At 36.8% G+C, this 20,018-nt stretch overlaps 1 protein-coding gene across 10 annotated transcripts in view; it reads left to right on the top strand.

The window, feature by feature from the left end:
• Positions 1 to 20,018, top strand: part of KLHL5 (kelch like family member 5) — a 98,817-nt gene that overhangs the window by 58,493 nt on the left and 20,306 nt on the right. For all 10 annotated transcript variants that reach the window (XM_045475011.1, XM_045475013.1, XM_045475007.1 and 7 more), the window contains 2 exons: positions 9,066 to 9,252; positions 15,915 to 16,139. In XM_045475011.1, coding sequence (XP_045330967.1) covers positions 9,066 to 9,252; positions 15,915 to 16,139 — 412 coding nt within the window. The remainder of the gene's footprint in view (positions 1 to 9,065; positions 9,253 to 15,914; positions 16,140 to 20,018) is intronic.

Raw genomic sequence — 20,018 nt, 5'->3', positions numbered from 1 at the left:
ACGATCAGCAAAACTAAAAGGCAACCGACAGAATGGGAGAAGATATTTGCAAATGACATATCGGGTAAAGAGTTAGTATCCAAAATCTATAAAGAACTGATCAAACTCAACACCCAAAAAACAAATAATGCGGCGAAAAAATGGGCAAAAGACATGAATAGACACTTCTCCAAAGAAGACATCCATGGCTGGCAGACACGAAAAAATGCTCCACATCACTCTTCATCAGGGAAATAGAAATCAAAGCCACAATGAGATACCACCTTACACCTGTCAGAATGGCTCACATTAACAACTCAGGCAACAACAGATGTTGGTGAGGATGCGGAGAAAGAGGATCTCTTTTGCATTATTGGTGGCAATGCAAGCTGGTGTAGCCACTCTTGAAAACAGTATGGAGGTTCCTCAAAAAACTAAAAATAGAACTACCCTACAACCCAGCAATTGCACTACTAGGCATTTATCCATGGGATACAGGTGTGCTGTTTTGAAGGGACACATACACACACACCCATGTTTATAGCAGCACTATCAACAATAGCCAAAGTATGGAACGAGACCAAATGTCCATCGATGGATGAATGGATAAAGAAGATGTGGTATATATATATATATATACAATGGAGGATTACTTGGCAATCAAAAAGAATGAAATCATGCCATTTGCAACTACGTGGATGGAACTGCAGGGTATTATGCTAAGTGAAATTAGTCAGAGAAAGACAAAAATCATATGACTTCACTCATATGAGGACTTTAAGAGACAAAACAGATGTGCATAAGGGAAGAGAAACAAAAATAATATAAAAACAGGGAGGGGGACAAAATAGAAGACACTCATAAATATGGAGAACAAACTGAGGGTTGCTGGACAGGTTGTGGTGGGGGGGGATGGGCTAAATGGGTAAGGGGCATTAAGGAATCTACTCCTCCTGTTCACTATATGCTTACTAATTTGGATGTAAATTTTAAAAAATAAATAAAATTTAAAAAAAAAAGAATGAATGGACTAACCAAGAAGTTAGAGGAAATTAAAAAGTACATGGAAGCCAATGAAAATGATAACACCACAGCCCAAAACCTCTGCGATGCAGCAAAGGTGGTCATAAGAGGGAACTATATAGCAATCCAGGTCTTTCTAAAGAAGGAAGAAAGTCTCAGATACACAACTTAAAATGCAAATTATTACGCCCCATTCTATACCTGCAAAATCTGAAACTCTGGGGATGGGGCCTAGTAGGTTGTATTTTAATTTGCCTTCATGTGGATTTGAAGCACACTCTAGTTTGACAATCAATGTCTTAGCAGATGAATAGTGATGACTGATGGAAACTACATTGCCCTATATGATATAAATAAGTTACTTCACCTTTCTGAGCAATGTTTTTCTTTTCTACATTAATAATACTATGTTGCACTATTGTGACACTTAGAAATACTAGCAGGGTTTTTTTTTTTTTCTTTCCTTGCAAGTTTGCAAAATTATGGTTATCAAGTGATGAAGGTCTTTTTTTTTTTTAATTTTATGTATTTATTTTTGAGAGAGAGAGGAGACTGTGCAGGGGAAGGGCAGAGAAAGAGAGGGAGAGAGAGAATCCCAAGCATGCTTTGTGCTATTAGTGCAGAGCCGGATGTAGGGCTCCATCCCATGAACTGTGACATCATGACCTGAGCTGAAATCAAGAGTCAGAGGCTTAACTGACTGAGCCACCCAGGCGCCCCTAAGCAATGGAAGTTTGGAAGAGGACTCTAAAACCATCAAGAAAATGTTGGATTTTATTCTGTATGTTTTATTTTAAAAGATAGGAAAATATTACAATTATTTAAATTGTCTAGTGCATATCAAATAATAGTGACTAATATTAAAAAATTGCCATGAGGGGGGCACCTGGGTGGCTCAGTCAGTTGAGCATCCGACTTCAGCTCAGGTCATGATCTCGCGGTCTGTGGGTTTGAGCCCCATGACAGGCTCTGTGCTGACAGCTCAGAGCCTGGAGCCTGCTTCGGATTCTGTGTCTCCTTCTCTCTCTGCCCCTCCCCTGTTCACGCTCTGTCTCTGTCTCAAGAATAAATAAACATTAAAAAAAAATTTTTTTTTAATGGCCATTAGGTCCAGTTACCTAAAAAATTTACTTTTGTAAATAGGTGAAGGGGATTAAGAGTACACTTATGATGAGCACTGAATAATTTATAGGATTGTTAAATCACTATATTGTACACCTGAAACTAATATAACACTGTATGTCAACTATGCTGGAATTAAAATAAAATAAATAAAAATTTTAAAAATAATAAAGTTAAAAGAAAGAATTTACTTCTGTAAAATCGTTCCTTTCTCAATGAACTTTTACCCTACTCTATTAATATGAAACACTATTCAGTCTAGCTAGAAGGGATGCTTTTACATATAGTAATTCTAGTGTAGTGTCGCTCACAGTAGATCCCTAAAATGACCTAGGAAATAATTGTATGTATGTGTATAATTGTATGTAATTGTAATCCTCTACCAAATGATCATTTTCGTGTGACTTACTGTGTATTTTTTAACTGTGAATAATCTAGAAGATACATATTTGTGTTTTTTTTGTTTTACCCTTGAATATATTACAGGCTTTTCTATTTGATCAAATTTTAAACAATGTGGATAGAAATACTAGGACAGATGTACATTATTTAAAATATTTTGACATGTACATTCTCAGAGTTTCCAATGGTTAGCCTGTAGTACAAGTATCTTGGTCTTCACAATTCTGTTCTCAATTCTTATTATTGTTTTCTACTAAAAGTAAAAAAACATAAAATGAGCCAGTACTTACCTTTTCTATTCTTTTCATTTGCACATTTTTTATACCAAAACATCTTTTAAAGCCTATAGAATTGAGAAATCATTCACATTGTATTTTTTTACTTTAAGTAGTATTGGAGGGGGCTGTTTTAGAAAAATAGTCATATGAGATCAAGTATGAGAGCGAAGATAAAAATTTACACATTAAAAATATTTCTATTTCCTTAATGCCTTCATTTAAGTAATTTGTCATTCTCTAGTGGCAGGGAAGACACATGTGTTCACCTAACATGCAGAGTATACAAGAGTGGTTTTTAGTTCTCTCTCAGTGCCTCCTGAATGATTTTCTAAATGATTCCTGGTACCTTCCGTTTGATTAATCTGATGCTTGGATTAATGGCTTTCATCTCTCTACTTATTCATAGAGAGACTGTTAGCATGTTTAAAAATATATTTTACTTCAAATTGCAGTAACTATTAAGTTTCCCAAGACTTTACTTCCTACAGTTTTGTTTTTTGTCTTTTTAAGTTCATTTATTTATTTTGAGAGAGTGCAAATGGGAGAGGGGCAGAAAGAAAATCCCAAGCAGCCCCCACCCCCTCACTGCTGTCAGTGCAAAGCCCAATGCAGGGCTCGAACCAAGGAACCATAAGATCATGATCTGAGCTAAAACCAAGAGTTGGATACCTAACTAACTGAGCCACTCAGGAGCCCCTATTTTCTACATTTTTTTCACATTAGTTTTTATTTAGAAAGGACTGAAGTAATTCTGTATAACAGAAGTAATATGAACATTAAGGTCAATCTAAATGAGCCAACTCGGTGCATATTCGGTAATGGTTTCTGTAGCAAGTATAACTATATTTTGTGTGCATAGAAAAATATGGAATAATTAATACCATAATTTATACTCTGGCAGAGGTCCTGAGACTTATGTCTTAATTTGGCTTTTTTTCCATTAGCATACTCTACTCAGTTTCCAAATGCCACAAACGTTTTTTACAGTGACTTTTGTTAGAGACTCTTCCTTTATCAAAATAGGAACATATTCTCAACATTATTATTCATTTGTATTTGCAAAGTAAAGCTGTATTTCCCACCCACTCAAATGGCTAAAATAAAAGGAAATAGTAACAGTTGTTGGTGTGAATGTGGACAAACAGGAACCCTCATATATTGCCTGTGGGAACACAAAATGATGCAGCTACTTGAAAAATGGTTTGGCAGTTTCTTAAAAAGTCAACATGTATTTACCATATGGCCCAGCAATTCTACATCTAGGTATCTACCCAAGAGAAATGAAAGCATTTACCTACATAAAGACTTGCATGCAAATGTTCTTAGCAGCTTTATTCATGATAGCCGAAAACTAGAAATAATCTGTGTCCATCAACTGTGAACAGATAGACAAAATGTGGTACATCAATCAATGGAATATTATTCAGCAATAAAAAGAAATGAAGTACCAAGGAACCCTTGTGCACTGTTGGTAGGAATGTAAATTGGCATAGCCACTATGGAAAAATAGTATGGAGGTTCTTCAAAAAATTAAAAATAGAACTACCCTATGGTCCAACAATTCCACTACTGGGTATTTACCCAAAGAAAACAAAGACACTAATTCAAAAAGATATATACACCCCTGTGTTTATTGCAGCTTTACTTACAATAGCTAAGATATGGAAGCAACCTATCTCTAGATGAATGGATAAAGAAAATGTGGTCTACACACACATACACACACACACACACACACACACACACACACACACACACACACACAGAGGCACATGTACTGCAATACTACTCAGCCATAAAAAAAGGATGAGATCTTGCCATTTGTGACAACATGGATAGGCCTAGAAGGTATTATGCTAAGTGAAAGAAGTCAGAGAAAGACAAATACCAAATGATTTAACTTGTATGTGGAATCTAAAAACAAAACAAACAAACAAAAATCCAGACCCTGGGTGGGTGTGGGTGGCTCAGTCCATCAGGCATCCGACGTCACCTCAAGTCATGATCTCACAGTTCATGGGTTCAAGCCCCAAATTGGGCTCAGTGCTGTCAGCACAGAGCCCACTTCAGATCCTCTGTCCCCCTCTCTTTCTGCCCTGTCCCTGTCTCTCTCAAAAATAAATACATATTTTAAAAATTAAAAAAAAAAATAGAAAGAAAGAAACAGATCCATAAATACAGAGAACAAAGTGATGGTTGCCAGAGCAGCGAGGGTGGGGAAATGGGTAAAATGGGTGAAGGGAAGTGGGAGATACAGGCTTCCTGATATGGAATAGATAAGTCATAGTTGTAAAAGATACAGCATAGGAAATATAGTCAATGATATTGTAATAGTGTTGTACAGTGATAGATGGTGAGCATGCATTTGTGGTGAACATAGCATAACGTATAGAGTTATTGAATCACTATGTTGTACACCTGAAATTAATGTAACATTGTGTGTCGACTGCAATAAAAAAATTTTTGTATAAAAGAAATTAAGTACTAATATATGCTACACATGGCTGAACCTCAAAAACACACTAAAAGTAAAAAAGGAAGACACAAGATACCACACAGTATATGACTTTATATGAAACATAAAAAAAAAAACCTTCAAATCTATAGAGACAGATTGGCACATGAAATAGGAGATGAGAACAGAGATTAAACAGCAAACAGGTATGCAGGGTCTAAGTAGGGTGATCAAAATGCTCCAAAATGGTTTGTGGTAATGGCTGCACAAGTTGGCAGGTTACCTAAAATATATTTAGTAAAATATACCTTATATTATCAAATGCATTCCTGCAGTGTGTCAAAAGGATGATACACTATGACCGGGAAAGTCTTGTTCCAGAAATATAAGAATGATTGAGTTTCAGGAAATCTGTCAAAATAATTATTATGTCAGTAACTTAAAGGTGAAAAAGCCATATGATCATGTCAATGGATGTATAAAGGGCATTCAGAAAGAATGTAGGAACCATTCTTAGTTTTAAAATGATGACGTAAAATAGGAAGTGATGAAAACAGCCTAAATATAATAAAATTACTAGATGCTGTATTGACTTTCATCCTTAATAGTCATACACTACAACTGTATCAGTTCAAACCAGAAACAGGGGTACTCTGTTTCATCCTGATTATTTAACATTGCTTTGAACGTTTTAGCAATTGTAATAATAAAATAAAAATGAAGTAATTGGCATACATATTAGAAATGTCCACTATCCCTGTTTGGTGATGATTATGATAATGATATTATGCCTAATAACTAGAGTGATATACGGGAATGTTGTAAAATAGTAGATTATAAACAAATATACAATAACCAAAGATTTGTCTCTCCTCTAGCAAAATATATGCAAAATGAAAATTTAAAAATCCCTTCCCAGTAGCAATAAAAATCAATTATGTAATGTGTATATTAAATATGTGTATTTAATAAAAGAAAGGCATAAGACCTATATGAAGAAAGGTATACAACAAATGGTAAGGCTTCCTAAATGGAAAGACTTGATGTCATAAAAATGTAAATTCTTCCAAAATTAATAAATAATTTAATGAAGTTCATAATAGAATTCCAACAGGATCGAGACGGTGAAGGGGAATTAGATAAATATATCTTAAGCTTATATGAAAAGTAAAGACTCAAAAACAGTCAAGAAAACTATTAAAATGAACAGTAGTGGTATATTTATTTATTTATTTTTTAATATATTGTTGTTGTTGTTTTAACATTTATTTATTTTTGAGACAGGGAGAGACAGAGCATGAACGGGGGAGGGTCAGAAAGAGAGGGAGACACAGAATCCGAAACAGGTCCCAGGCTCTGAGCTGTCAGCACAGAGCCTGACGCGGGGCTCGAACTCACCAACCGCAAGATCATGACCTTAGCCAAAGTCGGATACTTAACCGACTGAGCCACCCAGGTGCCCCAGTAGTGGTATATTTAAATAAAAAAATCAGAATATGTCATAAAGACACTAAAAAATTATGGTATCAGAATAGTAATAATAGATCAATGGAAAAGACTAAAGATTCAGAAAACAGGTCTCTTATATCCTGAGATGTATTTTTGAGAACGTAATGTATAACCAAGTTTCCATTTACTTGGAAATGGAGGGGATTGTTTAATAAATGGTGCTAGTACTGAATTGGCCATCCACCTGGAAGGAGATTAAAATACTCCTCAACTCATACTCTATATAAAAATTAATTTCACATGGATCAATAGCCCAAGTGAAAGAAATACAGTAATATAGGGGTAGGGAGGTGGATGTAGAAACAAGCACAAAAAGAAAAGAAATGCATTTTTTAAAAGGCAGGATGAAACCATATCTATACCTTTGCATAAAATTACATAAGTTAAAAAAATGGGATTTAGTGAAGCACAAGGGATTTAAATTTCTTTAGGATAATCACCATTTAGAGTTCTCTTCCACCTAAGAAATTGGTAAGTTGTTTTTGCTGTTGTTCTTTGAGCACTGTATAGGGAGTTCAGGTAAACGCAGTCATTAGTCAACTTCTATTTATAATTATTCTTCTTCAGTTAAAATTATTTCTAATTGAAGAAGTAATGGCACAAAAACAGACACTCAGATCAATGGAACAGAATAGAGAAAGAACCCAGAAATGGACCCACAAATGTATGGCCAACTAATCTTTGACAAAGCAGGAAAGAATATCCAATAGAATAAAGACAGTCTCTTCAGCAAGTGGTGCTGGGAAAACCAGACAGCGACATGTAGAAAAATGAACCTGGATCACTTTCTTACACCATACACAAAAATAAACTCAAAATGGAAGAAAGACCTCAATGTAAGACAGGAAGCCATCAAAATCCTCGAGGAGAAAGCAGGCAAAAACCTCTTTGACCTTGGCCACAGCAACTTCTTACTCAACATGTCTCCGGAGGCAAGGGAAACAAAAGCAAAAATGAACTCATCAAAATAAAAAGCTTCTGCACAGCATAGGAAACAATCAGCAAAACTAAAAGGAAGCCAATAGAATGGGAGAAGATAGTTGCAAATAACAATCAGATAAAGGGTTAGTATCCAAAATCTATAAAGAGCTGATCAAACTCAACACCCAAAAAACAAATAATGCAGTGAAGAAATGGGCAAAAGACATGAATAGACACTTCTCCAAAGAAGACATCCAAATGGCTGACAGACACGTGAAAAAATGCTCCACATCATTCATCATCAGAAAAATACAAATCAAAACCACAATGAGGTACCACCTCACACCTATCAGCATGACTAACATTAACAACTCAGGCAACAACAGATGTTGACGAGGATGCCGAGAAAGAGGATCTCTTTTGCATTGCTGGTGGCAATGCAAGCTGATGCAGCCACTCTGTAAAACAGTATGGAGGTTCCTCAAAAAATTAAAAATAGAACTACCCACAACCCAGCAATTGCCCTACTTGGCATTTATCCAAGGGATAGAGGTATGCTCTTTTGAAGGGGCACAAGCACCCCAATGTTTATAGCAGCATTATCAACAATAGCCAAAGTATGGAAAGAGCCCAAATGTCCATTGATGGATGAACGGATAAAGAAGACGTTGTATATATATGCAATGGAGTATTACTCGGCAATCAAAAAGAATGAAATCTTGCCATTTGCAACTACGTGGATGGAACTAGAGGGTATTATGCTAAGCAAAATTAGTCCAAGAAAGACAAAAATCATATGACTTCACTCATATGAGGACTTTAAGAGACAAAACAGATGAACATAAGGGAAGCAAAAATAATATAAAAACAGGGAGGTGGACAAAACATAAGAGACTCTTAAATGGAGAACAAACAGAGGGTTTCTGGAGGGGTGTGGGAGAGGGGATGGGCTAAATGGGTAAGGGGCATTAAAGAATCTACTCCTGAAATCATTGTTGCACTATATGCTAACTAACTTGGATGTAAATAAAAAAATAAATTAAATAAAAAGAAAAAGTAAAATGATTTATTTTAGAAAATCTAAACAATATAGAAAAGCAGTAAAAAAGTTTATTTAAGAAGCAGCAGTTTCCCCACTACCCAGAGATAAGCACCACTCAGGTTTTAGAGCATACCAGTTATCCAGTCAGTTTATGTTTTTCAATGAAATTTAAAATGTAAATCTTGTAAATATTGCAGATTTTAGTTAAAAACAGATGTCCACACATGGATTTTTTTTCTCAATGAGATAATTCCCATTTGTGAACTATATAGGTTATTCTGTTAATTGCTATTTTCTTGGTCACTCGGTGTACATACTCCCTATTCTTTTCTAGTTCCTGGCAGATATGGAAAATAATGCACTTTTCCGGGATGATATAGAATGTCAGAAACTTATTATGGAAGCGATGAAGTACCACTTATTACCAGAGAGACGACCCATGTTACAAAGCCCTCGGACAAAACCTAGAAAGTCAACGGTTGGAACACTATTTGCAGTTGGAGGAATGGATTCAACAAAAGGTATTAAATCATTTTTTATTTGGGGGAAGAGGGGAAAAAAGAACTTTAATTAGTAATACATATGGCCAATGAGCTTTTTTAGAGAAATGGCTGTTTCCAGGACTGGAAAAAGACAAGATAAACCCAGCACATCTTGTAGTGCCAGAAAGTAAAGAAGTGGTCAAAGAATAATGGAGACAGTCAAGGGACAGAAGAGGCCATCCGTAGAGGCTACTACTGTCCAAATCTAGGATAATTTCAGCATCAAAATAGATAATGATGATAAAAGATTATCATTTAGTAAATCAGTAAGGATGCATGAGCCCACTCTTACACAAATAAAGATTGGAGAAGGGAAAGGTTTTCTTTGAATGCCAACTAATAAATATAGAAGGAAAGATGGGACTAGAAAAAGTACCATTTGGCAACCACCTTAATGATAACTAATTCAGTCAAGAATCATTCATAGATTCTGCAATCAGTAGGTGAAGGTTTGAGAACAGGATAATTAGCCTCCAAGTATCTTCCAACCACTTGCTTAGTAGTTACAAAGGGTGAAATAGTATCTTTACAGTGGAGAAATGTGGCAGACAGCACCTTAACCAAAGGATCGATGTCTTATTGCCAGTAACGAGACTAATCAGTAGTATGTTCCTCTTGTGGGAGACAGTAAGAAGAACTCAGCTGTACATCTGTAGTTACGCTTGCCAAAAGTGTATAATCCAAACGTAATCATGAGGAAAGAAACAAACAAATCCAAGTTGAGAGACATTCTACAAAATAACTAGTCTGTCTGTAGTTTTCCAAAATGCTAATATCATGAAATACAGAAAAGATTCAGGAATTATTCCACATTTCAGGAGACTGAAGAGATATGACAACTATTATAATGCATCATCTTGAATTTCTTTTGCTATCAAGGACATAATTGGAACAAATGATAAGATCCAAATTAAGTCTGTAGATTAGATGACAGCATTGTATAAATGTTAATTTCCAGATTTTGATCATTGTATTGTGGTTTTGTGATAGGGTTTCTTGTCTTGAGGAAGACACACTGAAGTATTTAGGGTACAAGGTATCATTTCTACAACTTAAACAGTTCAGGAAAAAAAAAATTCTACATACCCGTATATAGTGAGAGCAAATATAAAACCTCAATATTTGGGAAATCTGTACCAAAGGTATCTGGGAATTCTTTGTGTTGTTCTTGTAACAGTTTTTACTAATACTAACAATAATAGTAACAAATACCACATATAGTGCCTACCCAATGTCAGGTATTGTGCTAGAAGCTTTCTGTGTATTATCTCTCAGTGTACATTGATCTCCCTCTGATTTCCTAGTACTAATAGCCGCCTGAAATTCCCTGACAACACCTGTCTGACTTCAGACTACCTTTCTGAGCTCAGCTCATTCATTCCACTTCTCCACTCTTTTGTGTTCTAGCCCCGCTGGCCTCCCTGTTCACATAACAAGCCAAACATTATCCCACACTGGGGATATTAGCTGTTCCCTCTCACTGGAATGCTATGTGCTCTGATGTTGGAATGCCTCACAGAATTTATTCACTTAAATTCCCAGACATCAGTTTACCAAAGAAGACTTCCATGGCCAGTCATCACCTGTTCATCACTCTCTAATCTTTGGCCTACCTCTTTCTGTCTTGTTCCTCTACTTATGTTTCTTCATAGCACCTCATCCATTGATTTATCGTCTACCTCTTACCCACAAGTAAGCTCTGGAAAGCAAGAAACTTGGTTTTTTTGTTTTTTGCTTTTTGTTTTTTTCAAGAATATATCCCACAGAGCCTAGATCAGTGCCTTGCCCATAGATAGCATCAATAAATATTTGCCAGATGAATGAAGGTTGTCCTTTGCCATCTCTTGAATTATTTGTATGACTTAAGCCCTTGATGCATTATTCACATTCAAAGATTTCTTTTCTACCTGATATCTTTAAAGAATATAAAACTATGAGCTCTAATCAAAAGTCTTTTATTGTGATTTAACTTTTAGCCTCATGGTAACAAAGATATAGCTGTAGATATTATCCCACAGAACATAATAGAGTACTATGTATTTATAGATGCTGAAGTTCTAAATATAGGCTTCATCACTGAATGCTACAGAAATACATAAAGTTAGATAACTGATGAGAGTTATAGTATAAATATTTGGCATTTTTGGAGCACTCTACAGTCCAGGTAATCAATCTGCAAATACTTATTAAGTGTTTACTACATGCTTGGAACTGGTGCTCAGCTTTGTAGTCGTTACTGGCACTTCTTCCTCTCCATCTTTCCCTCTCTTTTTCAAGGCTTTAACGGTTATTTCTGTATTGCTTATACCATTGTGTTGCTTTTATGCTCATATTTCCAACTTGTATAAAATATCTGTTTGTTGTCCAACTTTCATCTCAAATTTTGTGTGTTCTGACCCATGTCTCCCAGACTCGAGGACTCAGAACTGTAATTCAGTGTCTTTCAATGGATACCAACTCTGGCTCATTTAAGCAGATAAAGAAGGTTGTTGAGAAATGGGCAGGAACTATATCCACTGCACCTTCTTTATAATGCCTGCCTTAGATTTTAAATCCTAGGTTTAAGCATCCATTTTTACCAGCTTCCTGGGCCCTAAGCCTCCAAGGACAATGAGGATCAATATCTGTCTTTTCAGCTTTATGGTAGATGAGTTTCTGCCTCTCATCAAAGCTCTTTCCTACGGTGGAAAATTCCCCTTGCATGAGAAGGAACTCAGATACTAAGTACCCAAAATGAATAATATATCTCTCTCTTTCTTTCTTTCCCATCCCTCCCTCCCTTCCCTCTAAATCGTACCTTCTGACAGTCACCAAATAGTCTTTGAAAGGGGTCTGTTCTTCTAAATTTCCATTGCTACTTTCTAGTACCAGGTAGCCCCCTATCAGCCTACATCTTTTGATCACATTCATTTAACATAGGAATAGCATTCATTGTGCTCATTGTGTTGTTAGTATGTGCTAGGCATTATGTTAAGTGCTTCACCTATCATTTTTAATTTCATGTTCATAACAGCTGTAAGAGTTGAATGTTGCTATTGCTCTAGGATACCTGGACTTAGAAAAGTTAACTACCTTTCCCCAGAATACACAGCTAATTAGGGATGGAATCAGGATTCAGATCAGGCATTGACGTGGGAGACTATACCCTCTGTTTCATAATTTCTTCTGTTTATATGCCATTACTCTGCTAAAAATTATAATAGTCTTCTTACCACATAAGACATAAATTCCTCTTTTTAGGTTTGAAGACTTTCTGTAATCTGGCCCTTACTACTTGACCAACTTTATTTCTGAGTCTTTGCTAGACATCAGTTGCTCTTACCTTCTATCCTATTCAAGCTATCTTCCCTGGCCTCAACTTATTTTGTACCCAGTGTCTTTATAATGGAGAGCAATTTGCATTAATTGGAAGGCAATCTGATCACTGGGTTCTTGGTCCCTACATATAACTTAGTGTAGAGCCTAACACATAAACTGGTAATGTTTCTAAATAACCACTAAGAAAATGTTAGCATATATTTCTGCTTACTTTTTTAAAGGCTAATCTTTAAGTATAAGTCAAGGAAGTTTTAGGCTTCTACACAGAATTTTGTAATTATTAGGAATTTGTTATTTGGCGATATTTGTTTTTGTTTTTATTTTAAGAATTATGTTTGGTGTTAGCAAAGGAAATTTTACTTAGCAGTTCATAGGTCTATGATACTGCCTAGTGAGCTAGAAGTAAAAGAAAGAACTTAAAATGAAAGAAATATTCCTTAACTTCATAAGTGAGGAAAGATGACTAGCATTGCCTTTTTAATGGAATGAAGACATTTTTTTTTAATTTTTTTTTAACATTTATTTATTTTTGAGACAGAAAGAGACAGAGCATGAACGGGGGAGAGGCAGAGAGAGAGGGAGACACAGAATTGGAAGCAGGCTCCAGGCTCTGAGCCATCGGCCCAGAGCCCGACGCGGGGCTCGAACTCACGGACCGCGAGATCGTGACCTGAGCTGAAGTCAGACGCTTAACCGACTGAGCCACCCAGGCGCCCCGATGAAGACATTTTTTAAGATCAAATTCAGAGTGATGAATAAAGTATACTATTACATAAAATAATCTGAGTGTATGAATAAAATCTCATTATAGCTAAAAATTATAAAGAAAGATTATTCAAGCTCAAAAAATATTTTTGAACAGCTACTGCATACAAGAAACTCTGTTGCTGTGAAGAATACAGAGATGATGGGTCACCTGGCTGGCTTGGTCAGTAGCCTGTGGCTCTTGATCTCAGGGTTGTAAGTTTGAGCTCTATGTTGGGTGTAAAAATAAAATCTTTAAAAAAAAAAAAAAAAGAATACAGAGATGGAAAAAGACTTGTAATCTATCCCAAATAACTTAAGAATTTCATAGGTTAAATTAATAAAATAAAAACTATAATGTATGAGAAGAAATACATATATATACAGTATTCTAAATAGATTATATATATAATATTATATGTATAATATATATAACAAAACTCTTTCTAAATTTTAGGAGTTTCCAGTAGTACTAGTGCTCTGATGAAGTAATTATAACAAATACTTCAGAATAAATATTTGTTATGATTTTAATTCTATAAAGAGCTCTGATTGCATATGATATTCAACACTTAGAATTAAAATAGATTCTAATTGAACTCTTCATAACTGGAAGTTGGATTTTTTTAGAGGGTGGCGCTTTTAAATTTTTTTCTCATTTCATAAAGCAAACAAAAGTTCCTGGAATCTTCCAGTTCTTAAAAAAAAATAGAGAGAGAGAGACAGAGACAGAGACAGAGACAGGACCAGGCAGTTATCCCCAGACTTCTCACACTGATAGTTTCCAAAATCCATGATGTTCACTTAGGCTCTTGTCCTTCCAGGTCGCAGGAGAATGTATATCCCTTCCCTCCTCATAGGAAAGCCAGCCCCACATCTGTGCTCTGACACTGCCCTTTCTTGATTCCTCAGGAACCTCACTGTTAAGTAGGATCCCTTCTCGCCTGTATTTACAGCTTCTTTCCTCACAAGTAGATCCTTCCCATGAGCATTTAAGCAAACTCAAGTTTATCCAGCTTTAAAAACAAAATAAAACCTCTCTCAACTGATCTAGTAATTCCTATCTCTCTCCTCCCTTTTATAACCAAACTTTGTGCTCTGTTTTCTCATTTGTCGAAGTCTCTGTGCCTATTTCTCTGGAAAGTCAGCTATGTCTCCTGTTCTTGAGAGTAATGGCTTTATAAAGAAGAGACCTTATAGTACCCTGCAGTGTAGTATCTCCTGTTCCCCAGGGCCTGGTAGTTCCAAGAGTGTGTCCAGTGTGTGCTGCGTGTGCTTTTGTTGCTGTGTCCTGGCCACTTTATCCTTCATACCAATTGTCTGCAGAGACTCTCTTTGCTTGTTATGGGCAGTGTTTGGTCCCTGGCCTGAATGTAGTGCATTTTAACTAGATGTCCTCTGGTTTGCTTGTGAAAAGAGACCTGTCACCACCACCACTGGAATTGAGGCCTCACAAAACTCCTCAGTCAGCAGATGCAGAGTTGGCAGGAGTTTGGGCTGGTCTTCTGGAGAAAGGGGTCCCCTGTGCTGGGACGAAGGCAAGTGTGACTGGGAAGGGCAGTTCCACTGGAGTTTGGGGGGTGCTGGGCTGGATGTAAGCAAGGTAGGTGGTGAGTGTTGGCACTGTGCTGGTTCCTGCAGGTGGCCCTGTGCTTATGATGAGGGATGGGGAGAGAGAAATGGCACCTGCCAGTTTCTTTGTTACTAGAGAGGTCTCTCCATGAATGCTGCCTCCCCGGGACACACTCCGATATAAGCAACTAACCTCTCCACTGTGTCTCCAGGTGCTCTTCAGATCGCTGTTTCTGTGCTGTATGTCAGCTTGCAGATATGCTTTTCTCTAAGAGCAGCCCCAATGTTCTTCAACGTCTCCAAGAGCCAAGCATGCTGACTTTTAAAACCCCAGGTTCTAAGCCCCACTGGCTGCAAGAACTCGTGAAATTCATGCCCTCTCATTTTCCAAGCCCAGTTGCTAAGGGGATTCATTTTCCCTATGCAGTTCCCTGTGTGCTGGTTTGTCTCCCACCCTTCTCTAATACCATGACTCCCTCCTCACTGCATTGACCATGATCCATTTCTCTCCCAAGTCATGTCTCCATACTTCCTACCATCTTTGATGTGGCCTTTTTCCTACCCTTAGATGTGGAGTTTGTTCTGCCAGTCTTTGTACCGATTTCTCATGTATTGAGTATCTGATAGTTATCTAGTTGTATTCATGAGATGAGGCAAATCTAGGGTTGTCCTATTCTGCCACCATCTTCCTTCAAAACTACCTGCTACAATTTTTTTTATTTTGGGTTCCATGACACTAAACTTCCCTGCTTTTCCTGCCACTTCTAGCTGTTACAAGTAATCCTTTCTCACTTGACCCTTTAATGTAGAGCCTTGTGTATGCCCTGGAGAATAATAGTAGGAGATGAGGTCAGAGACATAAGCAGGGGCCTGACCATGCAGGAGCTCAATGAAATATAATAAAAGTATTATTGTCAATGCTAATAAATTATACTTTTATGTGTATAAAATCATAAAATACTCAAATGTGAAATTCTTTTATGTAACATCTATATATTACTGTGAAGGAGCAACAAGCATTGAAAAGTATGATCTTCGTACAAATATGTGGACTCCTGTAGCAAATATGAATGGGAGGAGGCTGCAGTTTGGTGTTGCAGTGTTAGATGACAAACTGTATGTGGTTGGAGGAAGAGATGGACTGAAGACTTTGAACACTGTAGAATGCTACAACCCCAAAACAAAAACCTGGAGTGTGATGCCTCCTATGTCCACCCACAGGCATGGCCTTGGTGAGTATAACCATGCACGTTCATTCATGATATCATCATTAAGCTTCCACAGCATTTTTACATTCTGTACCAGGCAGAAGAAAACCAATATGGCATCTGCTGAGTCAGCAGCAATCAGTCACCAAGTATTCCTTCACATGCTCTTTAACTGGGAAGTAGAATATACATGAATATAACAGCAACTAGCACAAGTAAAAACATGGATATTTAAGGATTCTAGTGTAACACGTTTTAAAATGTGTGTTCTGTCAATCAGTGTTAATCTAACCTGATTGAAATGTTTATTTAAAAATATTTAGCATGGGGGCGCCTGGGTGGCGCAGTCGGTTGAGTGTCCGACTTCAGCCAGGTCACGATCTCGCGGTCCGTGAGTTCGAGCCCCGCGTCAGGCTCTAGGCTGATGGCTCGGAGCCTGGAGCCTGTTTCCGATTCTATGTCTCCCTCTCTCTCTGCCCCTCCCCCATTCATGCTCTGTCTCTCTCTGTCCCAAAAATAAATAAACGTTGAAAAAAAAAATTAAAAAAAAAATATTTAGCATTATTGTTTTTCATCTATATCCCCTGTTTTTTAAGCAGAAATGAGTAAAAACCCAGAGAAATCTTGAGCTGGCACAGAGAATATAATGATAGAGACTTTTCATTCTTTCATGCAATAAAACACTAAACTGACATTGATTAGCATGTACTATGTGCCATCATGCTCTTTGTTCTGTAGGTGTACAAAGATGAAGAAGACACTATCTTTACTCTGAAGGAACTGATGGCTCACTCTGAGCTGATAGAAGATAACTTAGGGCCTTATATCAGATGATCTATCTTTTCTGATAGGAGAGAGAATTGATGAAATAAAAAGAATTGTTAGATGAGTGAAGCAGATGGACATAAAATTAGATGGGGCTTGAAATGAATCTGTATCACCCAGCTTTTGCTGCCTAACTCGAAAGGTCAAAGGTTTAAAACAACAACCATATATTTAGCTGTTGGAACTGTGGGTCAGCTGAGGCATTTTTCTGGTCTGGCATGCCTGCCTTAGATGATTTCTGCTAGATTTTTTCATGGATCTCTGGTGGGCTCACAGGTCAGCTAGGTGATCTAGGATAGCCTCATTTACATGTGTAGTGGTAGGTAGATTGTTGAGGTAGAGACAACTGGGCCACATGCCTGTAATCATTCACCAGGCTAGCCAGGCTTCTTCACATGGTGCCAGTCACAGGGTTTCAAAAGCAGCAAGAGAAGGCAAGCCACAGTGCACAAAGAATTTTCAAGCTTCTGCTAGCATTGTACTTGCTAATGTTGCACTGGCCAAAACAAGTCACATGGGCAAGCCCAGATCCAAAGAGTAGAGATCAAGACTACTCTTCTTATTTATATATGTATGTATGTATTTATATTAATATTTATTTGAGTCTAGTTGACACACCATGTCACATTGGCTTCAGGTATACAGCTTAATGATTTGACAAGTTTATACATTCTGCTGTGTTCACCATAAGTATAGCTACTATCTGTCCTGTTATACATCCCTATTTCAGTACCATTGACTATATTCCTTATGCTCTGCCTTTTATTCCCATGACTTACTCATTCAATAACTGGAAACCTATATTTCCCTCTCCACCCGTTTTGCCCAGCCCTCCATCTCCCTCCCCTCTGGCAACTATCAGTTCACTCTCTGTATTTATAGTTCTTTTTTAAAAAATTTTTAATGTTTATTTATTTTTGAGAGAGAGAGAGACAGTGTGAGCAGGGGAGAGACAGAGAGAGGGAAACACAGAATTCAAAGTGGGCTCCAGGCTCTGAGCCATCAGCACAGAACCCAACGCGGGGTTGAACTCATGAACCATGAGATGTCGGACACTTAACTGAGTGAGCCACCCAGGCACCCCTGTATTTATAATTCTGATGCTGCTCTTTTTTTGTTTATTCATTTCTTAGATTTGCCTTTCTGAGTCTCACTTATTTCACTTAGCATAATACCCTCTAGGTCCATGCATGTCTCATATGGGATGACCTCATCATTTTTATGGCTGTGTGTGTGTGTGTGTGTGTGTGTACCATTCATCTATTCATTTATTGATGGACACTGTTCTTTATGGGAGGCGCTACAGTGTCACATTGAAAATAGGCATGCATTCAGCGAGCGGTAAGACAAATTTGTGGCTATATTGTCAATGTATCACAGTTTGGAAAAGGTTTAAATTAATTGCAATAAAGAATTTGATAGGTCATCATAAAAGATGAATTAAAAGATGGATGAGCAGCAATGAAGGCATCATTCAGTTTAGATAGCATAGCTTTGTACTACATTCAATTTATTAATGCTGAGCACCAGAGCAGAGGCTGCCAAAAAAAGCCAGTATCAGTAATGTAAATTATCTAGGCATGAAGATTGGTGTGATAGTTGGACAACAAAAAAATCAAAGAAATAAGTGCTTCTACTTTTTGTGATTAGGTTTCAATTAAAGTTGATCTTAAGTTTCAAGTTTAATAAGACAGTAAAACCAGAGGATTAAGGGCAAGGTATTGAGAGGGGAGCTAAAAATTAACTATATGAAATTTAATTAAGGAAACCATAAAATATTAATCTTTAGTCCATAAAATCAACTTATTACATAGGCACAGAATGTGAATGTATCTTAAAAGCAGCATGAATGAGACTTATAACCTTGAGTTGACCATAAAATCCAGGGTCAATAGTGTGTGATTCAAATGCATACTTTTCCCCACCATGGAGAAAAGAAATTTAATTTTAACTTAAGGTAGATTCTTAGAGTACACAGAATGAGAATGCCCATGATCCAGCTGTGTTTTGTGCAGATCAGATTGTGCATAGAATACTATCGTTCATTCTAGGTACCATATAAGGTTTTATTGAAGCAAGTTCAGAGAAGAATAATCCTATAGTTCAAATGTCTTAAGTTTTGTTTTTTTTTTAGATCTTTCATTCAAAACAGCCTTGTTCTTACTAATTTATCCTATAATAAATCAATTTGACCTTATAAAAGAAATTCTTACATAGGAAACACTCCTTTTATCTCTTTTATATGTAAGAATTACCTAAAGACTTCATTTGGAAGAAGTGGTTCTGCTGCTAGAATTTATTTTCAAAGATAAAGGGGTTGAATTAGACCCATTATCGTTTCTTCCAGCCCTTTAGTTAACTTTGCACACATACATATACACATATAATTGGATATATTTTATATATATTTGGAGCTGTGTGTGTGTGTGTGTGTGTATGTGTAGTTTGTACATACTGCTCCCTTTACCTTACCATCTCTTCTCTCAGTTGTCTCTCTGTCTGGTTTCCTAACTTCATTTGTGTTTTTGTTCAGATGTAATTTTATCTAAGAGGTCTTCCCTGACCCTCTCTACCCTGTTACTCAGTTCCATTTTTCTTATTAGCACTTACCAATACCTGAGATATATTTTGCCTGTTTCCTCATTAAAATATTAGGTCCATGATGGCAGGGCCCTTATCTGTTCTTTTATTAAGTGCTTGGCACTTAATAAACACTAAATAGATATTTGTTGAATAAGGGAACAAATGAATCTGGCTTGGTTCCCTGATGATGAATCACACCAATGATTGTGGTATCACCTCTAACTATAGTAAAATGTCATGAATTTGAATTAATAGGGGGAAAGGAATAAAAATGATTTTTCAAACATATCTTAAATCTGAATTATTGAAAAATCTTTTATTTTTTAAAATTTTTTATAAGGAGGATTTATTGGGTGCCTGGGTAGCTCAGTTGGTTAAGTGTTGGACTTCAGCTCAGGTCATGATCTTATGGTCTGTGAGTTCAAGCCCCACGTCAGGCTCTGTGCCAACAGCTCAGAGCCTGGAGCCTGTTTTGGATTCTGTGTCTCCCTCTCT

The sequence above is a fragment of the Leopardus geoffroyi genome, chromosome B1 (genome assembly GCF_018350155.1).
Source record: "Leopardus geoffroyi isolate Oge1 chromosome B1, O.geoffroyi_Oge1_pat1.0, whole genome shotgun sequence".
Classification (NCBI taxonomy): Eukaryota; Metazoa; Chordata; class Mammalia; order Carnivora; family Felidae; genus Leopardus; species Leopardus geoffroyi.
This window is presented reverse-complemented; position numbering and strand designations above follow the sequence as displayed.